General features: G+C 34.8%; 1 protein-coding gene across 5 annotated transcripts in view; it reads right to left on the bottom strand.

Moving 5' to 3' along the window:
* Nucleotides 1-22748, bottom strand: part of immt (inner membrane protein, mitochondrial (mitofilin)) — a 905839-nt gene that overhangs the window by 7107 nt on the left and 875984 nt on the right. Inside the window, exons 1-10 of one of the 5 annotated variants that reach the window (XR_015506636.1) lie at nucleotides 21127-21329; nucleotides 19964-20037; nucleotides 19463-19655; nucleotides 18008-18158; nucleotides 12432-12536; nucleotides 6236-6352; nucleotides 4858-4991; nucleotides 4102-4199; nucleotides 401-536; nucleotides 105-234 (exon numbers count right to left, since the gene is read on the bottom strand). Coding sequence is in view for 4 of the 5 variants with exons in the window: in NM_001001401.1 (NP_001001401.1) it covers nucleotides 105-234; nucleotides 401-536; nucleotides 4102-4199; nucleotides 4858-4991; nucleotides 6236-6352; nucleotides 12432-12536; nucleotides 18008-18158; nucleotides 19463-19655; nucleotides 19964-20037; nucleotides 21127-21168 (1180 nt within the window). In the remaining variant the exon portion in view is untranslated. 5 annotated transcript variants of the gene reach the window in all.

The raw sequence follows: 22748 nt of genomic DNA, 5'->3' as shown, positions 1-22748 counted from the left end.
AAAAACATGGAATCCCCTTTACATCACTTTAATAAACCATCATCAGCTTTTATTAATATAAAATGTAGAGAACTTGAATCCATGTAAAGAGTGTGATATCTTACATAGTCCTTTCCAGTTGGCCTGGATCTCAGGTGTGATGTTGGCAAGCTCCTGCTGGAACTGAGCTTTAGCTTCATTTACCAGCTCACTGTACTGAGACACGATCTTGGCCTCGGACTGTGCCGTCTGCACCTGCGCAGGAGACAGACAACACCTAGGATTGAGTTACACATCCAGATGGGATGCACTAATAGTCACTGAGAGCATAAAGCTAAATAGATTACAGGCACAAATCTCATTAATATGTACAGGGGGTTTCTTCAGAGCACATTTATGTTGTGATGTTTACAATACTTACCTTGGTTACAACTTTGTCCAGATCCACAATCATGCTGTGCAAGTTCTCCTCAGCGGCCAGGATCTGCGGTCTCGCCGAATCAATCTTGGATTGTTTTGCTTTGTCGATCACACTACGCAGCTTTTCAAGCTCTCCTCTATATATAGAGATGAAAAAAAAATGAGTGTAATTTGTGAAATACCAAGTGTACATATTTACACCTAAACAACGTGCAAGACTCAAATCATACAAATTGGTTCTTTCTAAAGGTGCAGAGATAAATACAATATCAGAATATTCAATTCAATTTTATCTGTATAACGCTTTTTTTTGTTTACTTATTTTCATTAGAGAATTTGCAGATGATCCCTAAAACTGCGTGCGTGAATATCAAACCTTAAGCCAAGTTTACTGAGCTAGGAGGTGATTGGTTTTCTAAAGTATTTCCCAGTTCACGCTTGAGGGCTCGTGCAGCTTCACGAAGCCGCTGAGGAACAGACTTCACCATGTTTATGCTGCCAAATGTCCCAAATAGTCCTCGCTGCAGCTGTGACGACATAACCTAAAACTCGTCTTGCAGCAACGGCGGCCGTCTGTGGGCGTGGCCAGGCCAGAATGCATTTTCAATTTCAAATCGACTTTCATTCGTCGCGATGTGTTAAATGAAAATGCATTATGTTTTTTTCATTTTCATTTTCATTCTGCAGCAAACATTGCACATATGTCTTGGAAAATGCTAACTGAAATACAGAAATACACTGCCATTTACATATTGCATTATCGTTTTGCGTATTACATTTCAAAATTAATTTTGCTACACACATCCCATGCTGTTATGCTGAAAATGTAATCCTGCATTTCCTAGACGCGAGTGTAAATGCATTTAGGACAAATAACATTCAAATGATCATTTTGCTACAGTTTCTGCTTGTACTTTATTCACATCAAATTCAGTTTGTGTATAGCATTTTCAATTTAATTTCGCTACTTATGAAGCTTTAAAATGTGGATACAATTTACATATTAAAACAGTGTTTGAAATGAGAAATGCAAACAATGTAATTTAATTTACATTTTCATTCTGCACCAAACATTGCTCATATGTCTTGGAAAATGCAAATTCAAATACAGAAATACATTGCCATTTAACATATTGCATTGCCATTTTGCATATTACATTTTGAATTAAATTATGCTACTCATATGCTTCCATACTCTGAAGGTCTAATCGCTGTTTTAAGTTATCCAGAGCTGTATGAATGTACAAATCTTGATTATCACAATATTATTAAATATTACAATTTTATCAACATATACAGCAACACTTTTGCACAATCGATACCCAGCTGATTCAGTTGTTTCATAAGAGGACCGCGCTTCTTCTCTTCTTTTTTCCTTGTCAACATAAAGGCAGTGAGGTGCGCCTCAGGTTTTTGGAATGAAAAAAGCACATTAGCTGTGGTCGGCCCCTTGTTCAACTGCAAGACATACTTAACTTGCGGGACGATAACGTATAACCCGTGCCTACAGACACATTTGCCAAAGAAGCAAATGGAAGAAGAATATTGCTTGAAACAGATGTGTTGATGCCAAAAAAAGCGCTGATGTTGACCTGAATCTGCATCATAAACGCAACAAATAGGCTTTACCTTTTATTTTACAGCATATAAAGCATGTATGCACATTAATGCAATATCATATTTAAACAACAAAACTGTTTACAAAAAGTCAACATATGCGCGCGTTGTTGTTGTCTTTTCATCACGCAGCGCGCACCTGAGCCATATATCATGGAAACCATATATCAAGACATAATCTTTAAAATAATATTTTCTATTAAAAATGTAAAAGGTTTTGTGATTAAAATAATAACAGCGGGGCATTGAATAAATGCATATTTTCCATGGAGCGAGCGATTTGAGAAAGTCAGCTATTTTATTTGACGGAAGACAAAAATATGATTGGAAAAAAACAGCCTATGCCGGTTATTAAAAATAATCAGTCAGTGTTTTCGATTTGTAATATAAATTAATTATTTAAGTGGAAAATAATTTAGGGCAGAATTTTATTCATTTTATTTAGTTTATTCTGTTCTTCTATGCTAAACACTGCAGGTGCGTGAAGATGCTCTGTTGTATTGTTCTATTATTAATATGCTAGCATTTAAAAATAAATCAGTATTTTATGCAATATTTAATGTGTCAGACACAAAATAGACAAGTCAATTTGTTTAATATAAAATTAATAGTAATCTGACCAGTTAACCATAAACAACCGATTAATGAGCGGTGGTTGTCGGTTAGCAAAATTAACCGAAATGAGCATCCCTAACACACACACATATATATATATATATATATATATATATATATATATATATATATATATATATATATATATATATATATATATATATATATACATATACAAACACACATACACATATATATATATATATATATATATATATATATATATATATATATATTTTACTATAAATGACTATAGTATTTTTAATATGTAATGCCTGTTTTTATTACATTTTTTGTTTTTGCTGTTATATAGTTTTATTTGCTTCTGTTTGGTATAGCACATTATTTGACATTATAACAATTGAACTCAACCATTATGCCTCATGTTTCATTGACAGTTTTATTGATCACTAAGATATGATTGACTTGGGCTACGTTCACACTGCAGGCAAATGTGGCACGAATCAGATTTTTTCCCCCTCATGTGACACAGGTGATGACAGTGTGAACAGCCCAAACCACATGGAATCTGATCTTTTTAGGTCAGATCTGTGCCACTTTCATATGTGGTCTTAAATCAGACACAGATCTGATGTTTTGGAATGCGACCGCAGTGTGAACGGTTATGTCGGATTTCATGTGACTTTTACGTGATCTTTGAGTGACATGCGTCATTTTTCTGTGCTGCAAACATCCTCTACTCCTCAGCAGCAGGGCGTCAGTACCACAGAAAGTTGGTTGTTCATGTTGAAAAAGAATCTGAAGGCATAACTGGTGCTTGTTAACTAATCTGGTTAACGATTGAGGCACGGGTAGATCGCAAAGCCGAAAAGCGTTGTGGGTGTTGCGGATGGGGGATCTGTGTGCAAATGAGGAAGAACTTGAACTTGAAAAGGGTAATAATCATATAAGCATGATCTGACAACGAGCTTACTCATGCAGCACTCACATATGTGGATAATTAGACATTTTGTGTTCTCCGTAATGCACTTTTGCGCATGCGGGTCAGTTTAGGACCATGATCTGTTCACACTTCAAATCTGATAATGGTCACATTTATGAGAGCAGTGTAAACAGCCATGCGAAAAAATCTGATTTGAGCACTAAGCCTTGCAGTGTGAACGAAGCCTTGGATTCAAGTTGCTTCAGTTTAAAAGTGAAAATTGCAAAAATAGCTTAGATGTATTTTTTATTGCAATAAAATAGCTTAGATGGTGCTAATCTACTTTTGCCAAATAGCTTTTAGCTTAGCTACATTTTCCATAGGGTAGCTTTTAGTGTATTTCAGCTACATTTTGAGAAGAGTAGCTAATCTCACTACATTTTTCAAGTAGCTTGCCCAATACTGATAGACACATTTGCCTGTCTAGTTACCATGTGCAACATAGTATGATAAGGCTTTGTTCCAATTGTCCACCCTTTGGTCAAAGTACTGAAATTGTAATTAAAGATATCAGAAGCAGATCTCACTTGGCTTTGAACAGGGCTTCTCCAGCATCGTCCACAGCTCTGGCCCTCTCGTTCAGAGCCTCATTCAGTGCCTGAGTGGACTTCTCATCTGGAGGAGTCTGGGCACACACATGCACACACACATGCACACACGCACGCACACACACACACACACACACACACACACACACACACACACACACACACACACACACACACACCATGTTAAACCCAGCAGAAAATAGTCTAGCTACATTTGACATTTAATGTCATAAAATGTTATCACAGTGCTCTCTAAAACACTTGATTCTGATTGGTCAGTAACAACATTCCAAGGTATGTTATTCCCAGACAACAACCATTAACACTAATAACGAATTCTCAATCTGGTACTTTGAATCATCTTGACCGCCAGTGAATACATTTAGATCCAGATTTATATATATTGTCTGTCATTTTGCTGTTTTTGACTAGATGGTTCGGGGCTGAATAATACATAGGTTAGTTTGTGCTACAGATATATTTTTTTTTCTGTCAGCTTTGCATTTAATTGATAAATAATAAACTATTACACATCAGAACAATATTTTGTGTCTAATTTTTTTAATTTTGTGGCAAGTAGCCCTGTAAAAGCAGGATAAAGTACATTCAGGTGGTTGTATAAACCATTCAGGCTTATAAAACAGCCTTCTGCTTCACTTCAGGCAGCTTATTCTGCAATAACAATTAGCAGACACCATTTGTAAATGCTTCAAATGACTGTGTGAGTGTGTTCACCTCTGAGTCCATGGCTTCTCTGAGTTTGTCTGTGTGAGCAGCGATGGCGGTCAGCGCAGCCTCCTGAGCTCCGATGGCCTGCAGGGTGACTTTAGCTGAGCTGCCGAGAGTTTCTTCCAGTCCAGCAGTGAGAGCTGAGAAACACACCAACACTCACTTATATCAATATACTCTACCATTCAGGTTTAGGTTTGTTATTTTTTTTGAAGCCAAAACCTTTATACTTTAACATGCATTAATCGGTTTAAAATTGACAGAAAAGACTGTATATATCTATATTTCATTACAAAACAATTATTTACCAAATTAGAACCGTTTAATTTAATTACTTGTTAAAAGATTAGTTAACCCATAAATGAAAAGTCAGGTATTTTTCACAACATCATGTTGTTTCAATCCACCCCTAAGACCATTCTTCATATTCAAAGCAAAAACTGCAATATTTTAGATGAAATCCAAGACAGTACAAACAGAGTTGAACCACTGAAGTCAGATGGAATGTCCAATTCAACTTATTCTTTATGTATTAGCGGGCGCAGCCATTTGAAATTTTTGGCTTGTGAATTCCGATCTCATTCACTTCCATTCATATTTAGATGTTAAACACAGCTCGTTATGCTGCTTGATGTTGCAAACTGATATTGTCCTATTATATTATTCTGCTTTGTCTGTATAATCATGCAAACACCTGTTTTTTATTCTTAGTCATTTCTCCCATAGGCAACTGAATCTGAAGTTTTAAAAGTAAGGTCAATACGATTTTCACACAAAAAAAATGTATACAGCAAAAATTCATTGTTATTAATCTCATCAAAATAAAAGTTTATTATGACAATTTGTGTGTGTATGATGTTTATTCACTATGTATTTATAAATACACACATGCATGCACATGAGAAAATTTTCATTTAGTCTTTATATACATCTTATTGACCTTATTCTCCGCAGACGAGCGGGCGCTGCCATTTGAATCTTTTTGGCACGAGACTTCCGGTCTTATTCACTTCCATTCATTTTTAGACATTAAAAACTGCTTGTTTCGCTGTTTGATGTTGCAAACTGATATTTCCTTGTTAAATTATTCTACTTGGTCTGTATAGTCATGCAAACATTTGTTTGTAGAGCAAGTAGTTTGACCGTTTTTTGCCGTTTATTATTCCTTGTCATTTCTCCCATAGGCGACTGAAACGGAAGTTCTAAGACAATCACGAAAACAGGCGCACTTCCGCATTTTAGAATAAGGTCAATACACATCTTATGTCCAAACAAACATTTATTTTGAATGCGATTAATCACTAGTAATTTTTGCCCAGCACTAAAATAAATAAAAAATAGAGACTCATGCATGTGTCAGTGTGTAATTTGTGAGGATATTGACCTGCCAGCGCATCCAGCTCAGCTTTATCCTGTTGAGCCAGTCTAGCGGTCACTTCCTCCGCTGGCCTTTCCTTCACAGCCGGTTCAGGTTCAGTGCATTCCTTACAACACTCTTCAGCTACACACACAGACGAAAACAAAGCACAAAGAGTCACTCCAGCACATTGGTAATCATCACATTTTCTTTGAGCTTTGCAGTACACCATATGAGATGGGGGGGAAATGATAAAACTGGGTGATGTTAAACAATGTAGATGAAACTATTTAGTGTCTTCATCATGCATGCAATAAAGACATAAAACATGAATATAGTCAAATGATCTGTGAACAAATGGCTCAAATAATCAGATTTTTAAAAATAAATCAGCAAAAAAAGGGAAAAATAAACTCATGACATAAAGCAGACCCCCTACTTTTTCATTATTTTTTTGTAAAATTTTCTGCTCTAAATTTTTTGATTTTGTGGTGGTGATTCACAGAAATTTGTGGACAATTTTGCAAGTAAAAAAATATATACAAGTATAAAAAATGGTATCCATATTATTTACCATATTAGGTAGCCTACTATGTTAAGTGTGCTATATGACACAAATCATAAAAATAAAGCTTCTTTTTTGGTCTCTTGTCAAGACAAGATCTAAAACAGTAAGGATTAAGCCAAACAAAGGTTGCATAACTCTTATTTTTATCCACAATCTTACTTTTTCTCAGATTCCACTCCCTGGAGCATTTGACATCATGTACCTCACTCAGGACATGCATTATTATATCTTCCCCTACCGTAATACACCTAAAACACGGATTGCCATAAAACTAGTCAATGGCAAAAAATCGTTTTCGTTAACCTCCATCATTGTAAGCTGCTTGCTTGTAGGCATGAGCCGGTATAAATTTCTGACAGTATGATAACCTTGGATAAAAATATCACGGTTTCACGGTATCAATGTATTGTGATTTCTGCTCTAAAATAAGATCTTTTAAATGTCGGGGTAAAGAAAAAAAAACTTTTTTCCCCCTACTGAACACAATATATTTTATTTTAAGAAACATTTCAAATATTTTAGACCAGTATATTTTGATGTAGAGTTTATTTGATGTAGAGTTTTATTGATGTAGATGTTTTTCTGCTGGAGAAAAAAAACTTAATTGAAATAGTTGTGAAAAACATGTTTAAAAAGACCTTACATATACCATGGGAATAACGGATAACTTTCGTGATTTTAAAACCTTGACTTTTTGAAACTTGACTTATCTTCCCATGCCTACTTGCTTGTCTGTCTGTTCCACTGCTCCGTTTGTTAGATGTTTGCTCCAATTTTTTGCAGTCTGAAGCCCGTCAAATGCACAAAAAAGCCAATTCGCACCACAGAATGTCAAATGCCATCTTTGTATTGACTTCACATGTAAATCGCTCGCGCTTCATCTGCGCTGTTTACTGCACAGGTTGCAAAACATTTCCCCTCACTCTCATGTAATGTTAGGACTGTAAGGGTGCAGGTGAAATGTCATTTTTCGAAAGACACTAAAATACATTACATGCGCTGCGTATGCAATGTCTATAAATCATGTAAAACAATCAATTGCAAACTAAAATAAATATAATTTGATTATATGTTTTGGAATTAGATGTTTTATCAGATTTTTAAAATGTTTTTCGATTATTTTGCGTTTATTATGAACTTTGCAACTTTTTGTTGATTTTACGTTGGATTTAGCAATCGCGGAAATGCAAAAAACTAGTGGGTCTGATAATGGTCTGAATAAAGAGTATTTTAGTAAACATAAATTAAATAAAAAAACTACTGGTCAAAAGAGCAAGATAATTACGATCAAATTAAACATTCAAAATAAATAAATAAAAATAAATCAAACAACTAAAGGAAGTTAACAACAGTCACTAAAATAAAATAATAATTAGCAAATAAAATAATTATTTTCAGAATTCAGAAGTACTCAAACTCTGGAAAAAATCTGACCTGTGGCTGTTAAGAGAAAGGCCTGCAGATGGAGCTTTTACAGCCACCAGTCTGTCCAGTTTAAGTCAGTCAAGTTGATTATATGATTACAAACAAAAACATCCAAAATATGTTTTATCTGCCATAAAATGTAAACTAGGTATGTTTAACCACATGTATGCAGTGCAAACACAAAAATTTGCTTTGGTTGACTCTTGTGGTGTTCCATTAACTCTCCTTAACTAGAATGAAATAGAAATGCATTGACAAAACAAAAAGACTAAACTAAAACTAAAAAAAACATTCATGAAATAAACGACAACTAAACTGAAATTCATAGCAAATCTGTACACAATTGTAAAACTATAATAACCTTGATCTGAATCTATTTTTGTATCATTGACCGATAGCGTGATAGTATTTATTTTAAGATCGGTTCCCATGAGGCTAGTACTCCAACACATTTGGCACAGATCACTGCAAAAGAGTGTGCATTTGTTAGTGGCTGGTGAAGAAAGTTGGTTAACAACCCAATGTTAGTAAAGAACTCAATAATCATACAAGCTGTGTCCCAATTCAGAGGATATGTACATTGCATTACAGGACAGAACACATTACTGTAGGGCAATGAACGATGTCCTATTTCCAGGGCTCCTGTGCCCTTGAAATGTGTCTCTTAATTAATGGGCCATGAAGCATATAATACAATACATACAATGCTAACTGTTTTCTTATGGTCATAAACATACAGGACCCCTAAGGTTTATGGTGTTTGTAACCAATAAACCCACATAATTATTTAATTACATAATTATATTTTATTACTTATTCATACAGTTAAAAAACTCAATGCTCATTTTTATTTTTTACTGAACTATCCCTTTAATAGCAGCTGTCATAATTCCAACAAGAGCAATCCTCTGTAGGCTGGACCTCCTCATTTAACAACATTCACTTTGACCTTTGGATATTTAAAAAAGCACGTCCTCTGAAGTCTTTGTCCTCTTAAAACCACATTCACAGATCACCGAAAGGCACAAAAAAATCCACAAGATTAAAGCATATAATTTTTCAGATGTTCTACGACCTAACAAGCACAGATTTCATTACATTCAGTCATAAAAAAATATGCTCCACCAGTAGATACAGACAGGAATTTTGATTCACAGTAGTATGACATTTTATCCCGGCTATAATAGTGTTGAATAATAGGCCTTTTGTGGAAACTAAACCACACAAAAAGCATTCCTCATGTCATATAATGAACTAGATTTCAATCTAGGGCTGTGCCATATGACAATTGACCATTTTGAGGGATGTAAACGAAAACAATGGTCTCAAGAATCCAAAAAGAGCCACACATTGATATTGTTGTGATAGCTCTTTTAACATTAAGCTATGATTGAATTGCCTCTTGTTACAGTTATGAAATTGTTTGATGCAGGATACAGGAATAAGAGAGCAACATTTAATACATTTTAAGACCTGCTTTAAGACTCTTTAGGTTTAGGTTAAACTCTTTACTCTTTTTTGCCTCTTTAGGTTTAAACTGTTAATATTGACATTTTAATTTACAGTATACATTTAGTAATTACTGAATGTAAGAAACTAATCCTAAACTAAAAAATTCATATGTTGAATAAAAATGCTAATCCACTAAGTAATGCTATCAGAACAGCAGAAAATATTAATTTTGTTTTGGTTACTGCAGTAAACAAAGCAGCGTAATGTCAAATCTAGCAGGATATTATCAATTTCATAAACTACGCAGCATCCCACTATTTACAGATTAAATGGCAGCATACAACTATACTTTGTATAATCAAAAATGATACATTTAATACCTTGCAACTCAGAATTTAAGACTTTTTAATGCTTTTTAAGAGTCTTAAATTTCTAATTTGTTTTATCAACCTTTAATAATAATAAACAGGAAATGTTCATGAGCCAATGACATGACAACATTGAAATGGTCTATAAACATCATAGGGACAATATAAAAAGTCTACCGTTTCATATTATGCTGTATTGTTTATCTTGTGATGTCACAAAATACTTTAATAGGTTTTCATAATTTATTTGAGCACAATAGTATACGCCATTACAGGGACGCAGGCACAAACATAAAAAACAGCTCCAATGTTAACATTTTAATTAGTGATTTTTTTATTTTATTTTAGATCTGTACTTTTTTGTTGAGTGTTTTATTTCATATTTCTAATTAGTTTATCAAATATTTGCCCTAAAGTTCTAGATAAATTGAGAAATATAATCACATATGAATGAGTACAATTCTGTACTTATTTTTTTTTTTTAAATACATGCGGTCAATATATACATATAAACAATTAATAAACTGATTATAATCATAGAAATAATTATAATATATATTGTTATTAGGATATTAGTAAGCCCACATGGAATCTGCGCATGCAGAAATCCACAGGTTTTCGAAAATTTTTAGCTTATCATTGAGTCAATTTATTTACTTGTGTAAATGTTTGTAAATGTATATTTATTCAGTTTTTAAATAAAATTTATAATTATTATTGACTAAAATGAAAATGTTTATATAATTTATTTACAATACCGTTTGTACAGTATTTTTTCTTCTTTTTGGTAGATATATAAGACACTTGCTTTGTTTACCAAATAGGTGGATCTAATTGGGCTCGCACTGTAAACATCAAAGTTAGATACTACCAAAATCATTCTGCATAAATCTGGCCCTATACGAGATACAAGAATTTGTCATATCGCCAAGCAAGTATGACTGTGCAAAAAAAAATACCCAAGCTCTTCTTATCTTACAATGAAAAAGTTTTACACTTTTAATCCGTTACCAGCTTTATTATCATTCTTTGTCTAGTCCAGGGAATGAAGGGCCAAAAACCAATTTGATTGAGGGTGGTGGGTCGAAGATAAATATACCAAACTCTGTTAAAGTTGCCATTGTTGATTTACTTATTTATTTAATATTTAAAAGAAAATAGAAATTTAATTTAACCATCTAAACTTTACACTGAACTTATAACAGCAAAAAATAAATAATAATAATAAAATTATAACAGAATGAAGTTAAGCTAGTCGAGCTGCACCTGTTTTTGCCTTGATTTGCTTGTGTTCTGCACTGTCCACTATCCATTAAGTAACAGTATTAGTATATTAAAAAATCTGATTGATTTACAGCATTTAATTGAAACATTTATTTTCAGTTTGTTATGTCTTTATGTAGCTCAGCTACAAAAAATAAAAATAAATGGTGGTGGGCCAAATTATTATTAATATTATTATATTATGCATGGTTTAAAGTGGGTTATTACTCTTTTTCTGTTTTTTATTTTTCTGTAGCATGTCAGTCTGAAATTTCAATTTTCATTTCCAAACATTATTTTTGCCATTAATTGTAATTGTACTTTGAGATTATTGTTTGCACAAGGAGTCTGACAACAGTCAGTACTACAAAAACTCAATCCAGAAGAACTTTGACAACATCTCTAAGAAGCTTTAAATAATCGACTCCTAAAGCTACCTGAAAAACTGAAAAAGTGTACCAAGTGTTTTAAATGCAAGTGTGTTCATACCAGCTGTTGATTAAGTTAATTAACAAATAAAATGTTTTTATGCATAATTTTTGTCATTTATAATAATTATACAGTGATGGTGGGATGATTGGCCAAATCGAAAATTATATGGGCCAATATGGACATCTCTGGTCTAGTATCACCAGAGCTTCTGCTTATGCATCTTAAGGCCAAAACAACAAACTCTTGACTTACCTTTTCTATCATAATTCAGCCTATTTGCAACATGAGCATCAACACACAATTTAGAGTAGAAGTTGGGTCAAGGCAAGCGTAAAAGGGCCACTGCCCAACACCATTACAGAGCATGAAAGATCACAGGAAAAACTATTAAAACTACTCTGTGTCCTTCTGACAAATGCAAGTCATTTACACAGAGGATGTCTTGAGAGCAAGTAAGTTATGGAATAATAATCATTTTTGAGAGTACCATTACTTTAAGGATGCAACCTCTGATATGGGACACAGTTACAATGAACAGAAAATGTTAGCATGGGTCACAGGACAGAACCGTGCAGATGGATGGAAATGAACCAGAAGGTGTGATGTTTGAGAACATGCAGAGAAAACGAGACACTGTGCTTCTGCCTATTAACTGATCTTTCAGGCTGTGGATCAGTTGTCATAAGCAGAAGACTGTGAATGATCCAATGCTGACCTGCCGCCGAGTGGCCAGATGGGCTTTCATCACTTGTACCTGGTGCGGGCACAGAGGGCACTTCGCTGATAGCCGAAATAATATGAGCCGCCTCTGCTGAGGCTTCTGTAACAACAACAGGACCTGATCAGAAATTAAGTTCACGGCTCAGCAGATGTGAATGACAGTTATCCAACATCTGCTGACATGTGATCCTTTGATCATTTGCATATGTAGACTTAAGATAAAGTTAGACATTCAGTTACTGTGTGTGTGCGTGTATCTGCTTAAAAACTCAAATGACCACCCTGTGTATGAATATATCCAATTACATACATTTCAGAATGTAATGAGTGGTATTTCCAAATTTATACAAAATCAAAGGAGAAAAGTACTTGGATGACCTGTTTCTACATGTGCATTTAATGGACACTTTACTCCCTTTACTTTACCCATTAGGCCACGGGAGGAGATTTGGAAATGGCAAGAATGCAATGTGATTCGCAATGACAACATGACATATGTATAGTTTTTAATAAAGTTAATTTAAGTGTTAATTGTTTTTAAGAGTTAGTTCACCCAAAAATGAGAATTCTGTTACTAACTACTCTCAATGACTTCAATCATTGTCGAAACACAAGTTAAGACATTTTACATAATATTCAAGAGCTCTCTCATCTTCCCTACATAGCATTGGTACCAAAACGTTCAAAGAAAAGGGACCAAAATATTGTTAAACCATTCCATGTGACTTAAGTGGTTCAACTGTAATCATATTAAGCTGCATGGATAAATTTACATGTGCAAAAATTTTAAAAATGACCTTGTTTACCTGTCCATGCAAGAACAAGGTTTGAGTTCACTACGGGCAATGCAATGCTTGCAATGTGTGATGCGCTACAGAGTTTAATGACAATGCCTGTTGAAAAAGAGAAACAAAGGGCAACAAAGTTTTTTTTTTTTTTTTTTACTGTTGATTGATTCACAAAAGTGTTCTTGTAGCTAGGGCTGTGACGATAACGGATTTTTGTTAATGCAGGGATGTTGGGGATGCATAAAACCGTTATGCTCGAATCCTGTTATATTTGCTTGGGCTGCTGTAAATATGCAGGTCAGGTAATCAACAAGTAGGCTACATGATGTTTATACGAGTTGGTTGTGGACGGCGCAGATCAATCATTAGTTTTGCAAACTTTTACCTACTTTGTCTATTCATTCATTCATTCATTCATTTTCTTGTCGGCTTAGTCCCTTTATTAACGCGGGGTTGCCAAAGCAGAATGAACCGCCAACTTATCCAGCAAGTTTTTACGCAGTGGATGCCCTTCCAGCCGCAACCCATCTCTGGGAAACATCCACACACACATTCCTACTTTGTCTAAATGATTAAAAACGATTTGATTAAACAAAACTGATCGGATTAATGGATGATTTTGTCAACGTTGAAAACTGTTTAGTATAAGCGACTTTTTTAGATATGATCACATAGTTCAACAACAAACATGCATCATTCAAAACTGAATATTTCACTTTTATTTTATTTTTACTATATTTGTATTTAATAAACCAGTTTGTGTTGTGCCACAGAAAAATAGACCCTGCGCACTTTTCTACATCTCAAATGTTATTCGTCCTTCTTATTTATTTTGTAGATAACTGACCAATAAAAAACCCATTAAAACTAAAATACAAATTGTAGCAAATTAAGTTTGTTCCAAAAAAATTTTCCCTGACAAAAATATATGAATTGTATTTTTTTGTATGTCCCCATCCGCTACACAACAACACAACTGCAGTGTTTCTTTTGCTCCACAGGAAATAAGGATGTAATTAACTGTAACTGTTGCATCACAAACAACTGTGATATATATAGGCTACATTTTGTGTAAACTTATTTATACAAAATTATTATGTTATATAGCCTATAGCCTACTTTAAATACATCAACATATATGCAATTTGCTGTCTCTCATCCAATGGTTTATAGCTTCTGTAATGAAAAAAAATACATTTCACCAGCCTTTACGCAAAGCCTATATTGATATACTGATATACAGGCTACATTAATTTAGGATAGTTTGACTAATTCAAAATACTCCGTCACCTGAACTCACCGCGAATGAGATGGAAAAATTAAGGTAAAATCTGAGGTAAAATCATATTCTCAGTTCATAATCTTTAAAATAATGACTTGTATCAAAAATGTTGATAGAGCTTTGTGATATAGCAATAAGAGCGATGCATTAAAAATTCTCATTTTTCATGAAGTGGTTGATTTAAGTTAGGCCTGCTTTATTCATTTGACGGAACAAAAAAAATTATGAAGAAACAGCCCATGTCGGTTTTAAAAAGCATCAGTTAGTATTTTAGTTTGGTAATCCAACTTCAACGGTAATAACCACATCACTGCGGTTAAGGTCTCATTATGGCAGTAATGCAGTGATGCGGTTATCGTCACACAGCTACTTATAGTTTCTTATCAAGTCAAATGTTTTGATGATGCATTTTGATCCTTTTCTAGAGTTTAAACATGTCATGTCAAGGTTTAAGTCTGTGGAGAATGTGGAAGCTCTCGGATTTCATGTACAATGTCTTTGTTGTGAGGATGAGCGTAGGTCTCAAGGGTTTGGAACAGCATGAGGGTAATTAATTACAGAATTTTTGGGTGAACTAACCCTTTAATTTAAAACTCATTATTAAATTTACTAGCAGGGATGGGCAAACTCGTTCCTGGAGTGCTGGTGTCCTGTGGAGTTTAGATCCAACCCTAATCAAACACACCTGCTTATAGCTTTCTAGTTATCTTGAATACACTGATTAGCATGTGCAGGTGTGTTTGATTAGTGTTGGAGCAAACCTTTGCAGGACACAGACCCTCCAGGACCGAGTTTACCAATCTCTTATACAGTACGAGTATGAGTGCACAGCTAGTTTTTTTGTTTTGGTTCCTCTGACTTGGTTATTCCCATAAATCTCTCATTCCATAAACAAATAATTAAACGACAAAGATGGATACACCCAGCCATAATTCAACCATTATGCTCACGTACTGTACATGAAAAACACACTTCAGTGTACAAATAAACTATAGCATCAGTACTATTGTCAGTCTTACAAACTACAATAAAGACCAAGAACTGTTGTATTTGTATCCTTGTTTGGAGAAAATAAATCCATGATCAATAAGACGTGAGATATTGTGTTAAGTCTCTGCAAGGAAATAGACAACTGTCCATGTTGCAAGCAAAACAAAGTGACACCAAAATATACACTACAGATATACACAGAAACATCTTATTATAATACTAAAAGTACACCATCATTTATTATAATCGTAATTGTATACACTTATATCAACACATGATCTTGAATCCAAAGCACTCTCAGTGCCTGGGTGCTTTCGGTTTCATTTTGATCTAACCAGGCCTTAATGCAAAATGGCCACACACTGCTTCCAGGAATACCAACCAAATAAAACACTCATTCCTTACATAATGGCATCCTGACAAGCTCAGGATTAGAAACATATGCATTATTTTACATACATAAGAAATCCCAAAGGACATTTTTAAAGCTTTTAATGGCGCTATCCTATGTGGATACACATAAAATTATAATTTCATCTGAAAACTGCAAATGACAGAATATATTTCGTCATGTGACTCATACTGTATTCATAGATATCTAGTTATACTCCCATTGGCCTGATATGTGTAATTCATTTTCCCTTAGTTGACCAAAATACTTACTTGTGTAAAAAGCAACATTTAAATATGTTACTTGTGTATAAAGCAATTTTTTGCAATATGTGAACAATCCATAATGCTATATTTTCCTTATACACGAGCTGAAATGGTTGCTGTTGAGAGTGGCTGCTTCCTCAAGAGGAAATACAGACATTACTTTGATTTTATTGAGCTTAAAAAAAATTATTGCTGTAAAATGCAGTCTATGTCCAGTCTCTAAATAACTTTCGACTGCTTTTAACTCGATCAGCAACTTGTGCAAGCATTTGAACAGAAATCATTCTATGACAATACTCGTCACCAAGGAGAACACCTGCACCCAAAAACATGGTTGCCCAACTAAGCCAAAACAGGCAAAATTATTTTTTTGTGTGCAGCATTGAGAGTAAAGTTATATTCTGAATGTAAAGAGAAGAGTACCTGCTTATGGGGCTGTTATACATATCGCGTCCTTGCGCACAAGAAAATTGGGAGCGCATGAGCATTTCCCAGAGGCACCCAGTTGAAAATTGCAAGAGTCACGTGCAAGAATTCATCAGCAACAAATCACGCCAAACACATCTTGCGCCTTGTTGCGGCGTGTGTATGATAGGGTCCTAAGCGTTGTTGTGTTAGCTGTTTTTCTCCTGTCTGACTCTGAACTCTGTGAATATGAAGCATGTCAAAGTAGGTGGAGTTTCAAGACACACCCACCAATTGCATAATCATCACAGACCAATGTTAGCTCAAAGATGTTTAGGAGCCAGAACAAACACCCCCAAAAAGTTGGCTTTGGTGAGCTGTTTCGAACTGCGGAATCAAACTCAAATCGAACATCGTTTTGGCCTGATTTTGTTCGAAATTATGCCATTTCAATACTTTTATTGATTTTGTTTAAGCATACCAGGGCCTTTAGGGAGTAACTGCTGCACATCTGAAAGTTCTGAAGCCTGGTTTATAACCAACGCGTTCGCTACTGCGCACAGCAAATGTGACATCATCACTGTGTTTGCAAAGTTTCGCTTTGCGTGTGAGCGACATAATTTTTTGAGACTCGAGCGAACAGTTCAAGCAGCGCCACATTTCATTTGGGTTGAATATGAATCACTTTGAAGAGATTTGTCTAAAGCAGGTACGACTGTACAGACATCTTTAGGATCTGTCCTTGTATGATCATTAGGGATAACCCAATGGTCAATAATTCTTAGCTAGAAATTGCAACAGCCATGAGAAAGGAGAAAAGTTTGGAAAAACCTGAGAGATACATTTGTTACAGCCAAAAAAGACCATGGCAAAAGTGAAGTTAATGATTAAAAGGTAATATTGGACCAGTGTTGCCTTTTTAGTATAAAAGCAGAGGACACAAACTAGCCAGACAGTAACAATAATGTGTGAATTGTGAAGTGGACTTATTCTATTAAAAATGTCAGTATTTTTTAGTAAATGTACTTCTTTTTGGCCTTTATTTATGCCATAACAAAAAATATATTTGTAGAGCAACCCATGTTCTGTTGTCATTGATATTTACCTTTAATAGGTAGAACTGTCCGAGATATAAACAAAAGCAAGTGATGTGTCAAATAATGATTTAAAAAATCTTGAATGATTTTAAAAATCTTTATAATCATTAACATAAATTATAAAAAATAATAAAACTAACAAATTTAAAAATGTTGAACTATGTTAATGATATGACGTGGTTCGGGAAACTTTCTACTTCTCTGTTTATCTGTCTGACTTCACGGTGGGCTTCTATATAAGTATAAAAGGCATGTACGTTTCGTGAGGTGCGTGCGCATTCAAAAGAGGTTTGCGACGTGGCACTGGGCAAAAGTATAAATTAGCCTTGAGAAAGGTACAAGTCCCACTTACCCTCCAGTGACTGAAGTGCTGGCGCTGGTGCTGGAGCTTCCTCTACAGAAGGTGGAGGTGCTGGATCAGACTTCTTGGCTTTAGCTTTAGGCTGTTTGGAGTCTTTAGTTGCTTCTGACAATGAAGAGATTTGCAGTGGTTTGACAGTCTCCTAATTCAATAAAAATACGAAATTAGCCAACATCATTGATTCTGTCATTAAAATCAGTTATATAATAATAATAATATGCTCACATAGTTGCATAGCTAAATCTAATTACAGAATGCATATTATTTGTGTCTTCTTTAAGAATTAAAGTGATTTTAAAGGGCCATGAAACCCCCGTTTCAACAGCGTGTTTTCACATCTCTAGTTTGGAAAAAGTCAGGAAAGTGGGTGTGTCTAGCGCGGTATAGGTGGGAGTGACGGGGCAGGGAAAGATGGAAGGATTTGAATAAAAATGGGATTTTTCATTTACGCACACGCTGATTTTCACTGAGGCAAAAGAAACACACAGATGCAGAGGAGAAAGACAGAGACTTTGTTTAATGACTGTTGAATGTTTGATACCGCACGTCGTCAGAAAGCCGTTTGTGTGTAGACTATCCTGTCACAAAATGCATCGAAATTAACATGACGGTCTTTAATGTTTACATGTTTACAGAGAACAGCATTTACAGCAGATCTTTCAGTCCATAATATTGTAGTGATATTAATGTACTGTAAGCTTCGAAATGATTTTGACTAAGGTCTGTCTTTAAACACTGAAAGAGTACTGCTGACGATACGAATTAACTTTGCCATTTGAATAAAAAAATAAAAAATAAAAAGACAGATGAATCAACACCAACTGGAGCTGCGTCTTTTTTAAAAGGAGACAAGCAGCAAATGCGGAAAGCCAAGCTCTCGAGTAAAAAATGTTCCATACAAACGTATTTCTGCCGCGTGTTGCGTGCAGTGTAATCTACATGCGAGTCCAGCTGCGCTCTCATAGCGGGAAAATGAAAACAAAACCTTCGTTGCAGGACATTTAAAAACGCAACACAGATGACCCGTATCTCTCATATGGGTAACAATTCTTCTTCTCCCACTTGTTTTCTTCTTCTTTCTTTTTCGAAGCTATCATGCATATTAATGAAGTTGCACCGCATACACAATAGAGCGCACTGTTTGGTTTGAACCAAGTCTTTGTCATGAATGAATGCAGCACACTCAGAGAGGTCACAAAGTACTCCCAGGTATAGAAAGCCAGTCTCTATGCTGAAATACATGCAAGGATCTAATCGGCGTGACGCAGCTTCATAAATTTGTTTCAAACTGGAACAATGAATTTGCTTGAAGTAACGCACAAACACCCTATTTTCACTTCTTTGTGTAATATATGTCCAAATAGTGGTTTTAGCAGCATGGGACACATATATGACTGTCAACAGCTCAAAAAATGTGTTTTGGTTGTTCGTAACCCTTTCACTTACCGGTTTCTTTTGTATAGGTACGGGTGGAGAAGGGGGTGCCCCTAGCACCATGTCAAATAGTTGATCCGAATAGGGAACACTCTTCTCTACAGATGACCGAAATTTTGGGTCCCATTTGGCATAAAGGATAGTCCCACCAAGACCACCACCCACTGTTAAAAGACTAGCAGCCACTATTTTCCCAGCGGAGGATCTGCAGAACAATAAGCAAATAAATAAATAAATAAATAAATAAATAAAAACATTTCTTTAGCTCAAGTGATACAAAATAGGGACTGACAACTATGACATTATAGAAAAAATGTCTACATATGCAGCATAAATGAAATGTAATATGCTTTAGATAAATGTTTCTGCCAAATGGATAAGTGTAAATGTATGATTGAGAAGTCACTCATTTAATAATTGTCCAATTAACTACAAGAAAAATAAACAAATCTGCGTATAAACAAATCACAGTAAACTTTTGTTTAAGTGGAAATTAATTGTTTGATTTTATACCCAGAGTTTCCTGCTGTGGTGTATCTGCGGCAGTGCTGTAATGGATGGGCCTTCACTTTACCACACACACATTGCTGCAGAGAAACAAACAAACAAATCATCTCACATGCTCTACAACAAAATAAATGACGAATTAAAATATTAAGTACATAAAAAATAGCATTGTTTACACTAAATACAAGCATTGTCTTACATAAACGTTAATTAAATACAAAGAGCCACATCTTTCCAATGCGAATGCTATTCAGCGGGTTTCAAATTGGTAATCTTTTTGTGCAGTTTGTATATCTGTAAAGATCGGATATTTTATTTTGAGCTAATTTAATGTTTGTTTGTTTTTGTATGCTCTAAATAATAACACTTCTATTTGGAATTTGTGTGTGTTGGTGGTTTCTCAAAACATGAACTTTGAATGAATGAACTTTTGAATCTTTAATGCTTAAAATGAATCTTTAATGCGTATACATTTAGATGTTGGTTATTTTAACAGCTGTTATACATATTAACAATTGTTAATTTGACTAATTAACATATAGAAACGCAATAGACATGTTGGCAGCGTTTGTCTTGGAAACTTTCTGAACTTTCCCTGGCAAGGTCACGTCCTTCTATTGGACAAAACGTGTGTTTCACGGTGTTTACAGAACAGCGTTACAGCTCTATCATAATACGCTTGGCATGAAAATGGTTCTGGTAAAACACAATTGTATGTAAAACAGACATGAACTCATGTAAAACTAAGATTTTCAGACAGCTGTTGACTAGCTTGGTTATCCGGGTGACAGAAAAAATGAATCATACACATCCCGCCCACATTTACGCAGACGTACACATGAGGTAGTTTATTGGTGGAGAAAGCAGTCACTCACTTAATAGTGACATTTCATTGGCTGAAAGAATTTGCCTATCAAACTGTAAACGCCTCTTTCTTCTCAACGTTACGTCGTTGACGTACAGCAGCACTTCTAGCACTGTGTTCCATCTAAACCGCAAATAACAAGTCGCAACAAATAAAACCATAAACTCGTTATGAAGTTTAATAAATATAGGTTAATAAAATAAATAATGTAGGGTTTATGATAATCCGCAGTTTAATTGTACGCTTTAAAACGCAGGGCCTCGCTGTGGGTCACTGAATGACCGCTCAAGCAGAAGAAACTTACCCGCGCTGCTGCATGTGCCCCTTTCCAACAGACGCGCAGCATGCTTGCCACTTCGGATACTGAGTGTTGGATTGAAGATCAGGAATATGCCACTGGTTTCAGCAACACATCATAAAAGTGAACAACCTTAACAGCAATTTCGTCCCAGCACACTGTAGATTAGCTCCAGCACTGGCGGTGAACGTAGTGACAGAGCAACGCATGCGCGGTAGGCACACCCAACGTGCTTAATACGTCACGAGTTCACAGTAAAGACGGAAAATAATTAGATTTATTTGCTTCTTATTTGAAAATATGCTCATACTTTTAGTAAATACATGGTTATTGTTATTATAGATAGCTTGGAGCTTTCGTTGAGATCGCTGAAATATAGGTAAGTAGCCCTTGCAAATGACAATTACTGGCATATGGCATTTTCTCAATAATCTTTAGTAACACTTCACAACAAGGTCCCATTAGTAAAAATTAGCTAATGTATTTTGTAAATTTAACAATAAGTAATTTTTTTTCAATATTAATTGTTGTCTATACAAGATAGATCAGTGAAATGTTCCCATAACTTTAGTAACTTTATTTTTTATTATATACAGTACTATATTGTGGATGCTACCATGATCAGTTATTGTAGGAGATATAAGGCTATATATATACCTAAAATCTATGTCTGTGTAGGTTATGTGTGATTTATGTAATATAGACCAGTGTTTCTCAACCACGTTCCTGGAGGACCACAGTCTCTCCACATTTTCCATGTCTCCCTTAACCAAACACACAGATCATAAGGGCCCGTTTTTTCAAAAGGTTTAATAAAATAGATCTGGATTTAGTAATCCTGTTTTTGCGATCCGTGATCACGTAATCCAGTTTACTATTTGAGTTTTTCAAAGCAACATCGGATTGGATCAATCTGATCCGGATGGGAAATTTTCAGGATCACTAAATGTGGATAACCAGTGCTCAAACAGGATGGGAAATCACAATGTAGAACTATAGATATTTAAAGTGCAACAAGTAGAATGGCCAGTGTGGGGTCAATATAACTTTATTTTTATTTGAAATTAAAACACACACATTTAAAAAAAATAAATAAATAAAAATTTAAAACGAGAAAAACCCCACCCTATCCTCTTCCAGCAGTACGCTCATCTGAGACCTACAACACAAACACTGTACACTGAGGATATTTATAACAAGTTTCAAATATAGATGTATTGAATAAAAAAAAAAAAGACTTAATGTCTAACCTTCACAATAATTTCAGTCTTCCTCGTCTGATGAGGAGAGACCAGCTAGAAGGCGAATCTCAAGTATGGCCTTGGTTTGCTGCAATTTGGTCAGTCAGAGTCAGTTGTTCCTCTGCCAGATGAAGTTGTGCTTCTGCCCTTTCAGTCTCTTTTTGCAATAGTTAAAAGTGATTTAAAAAAATTGAGATTCTCATTCTTTGCATTTTTTTTTGTTTTGTTTATTCTGTAATCATTGCATACATCCCTAATAAATATTCTGAAAAGAAAAATATTTTACCATTGTGATTAATATATTTATAAATTAGTGACAGAATCAAATTTCTTGTTTTTAGTCAATTTAGATAGCTGTTTGGGGGATTATTTTATGAGGCCAAACTC

Source organism: Danio rerio, chromosome 14 (assembly GCF_052040795.2).
Source record: "Danio rerio strain M-AB ecotype USA chromosome 14, GRCz13ab, whole genome shotgun sequence".
Taxonomy (NCBI): domain Eukaryota; kingdom Metazoa; phylum Chordata; class Actinopteri; order Cypriniformes; family Danionidae; genus Danio; species Danio rerio.
Note: the sequence above shows the minus strand (reverse complement) of the source record. Positions and strands in the feature narration are given on the sequence as shown.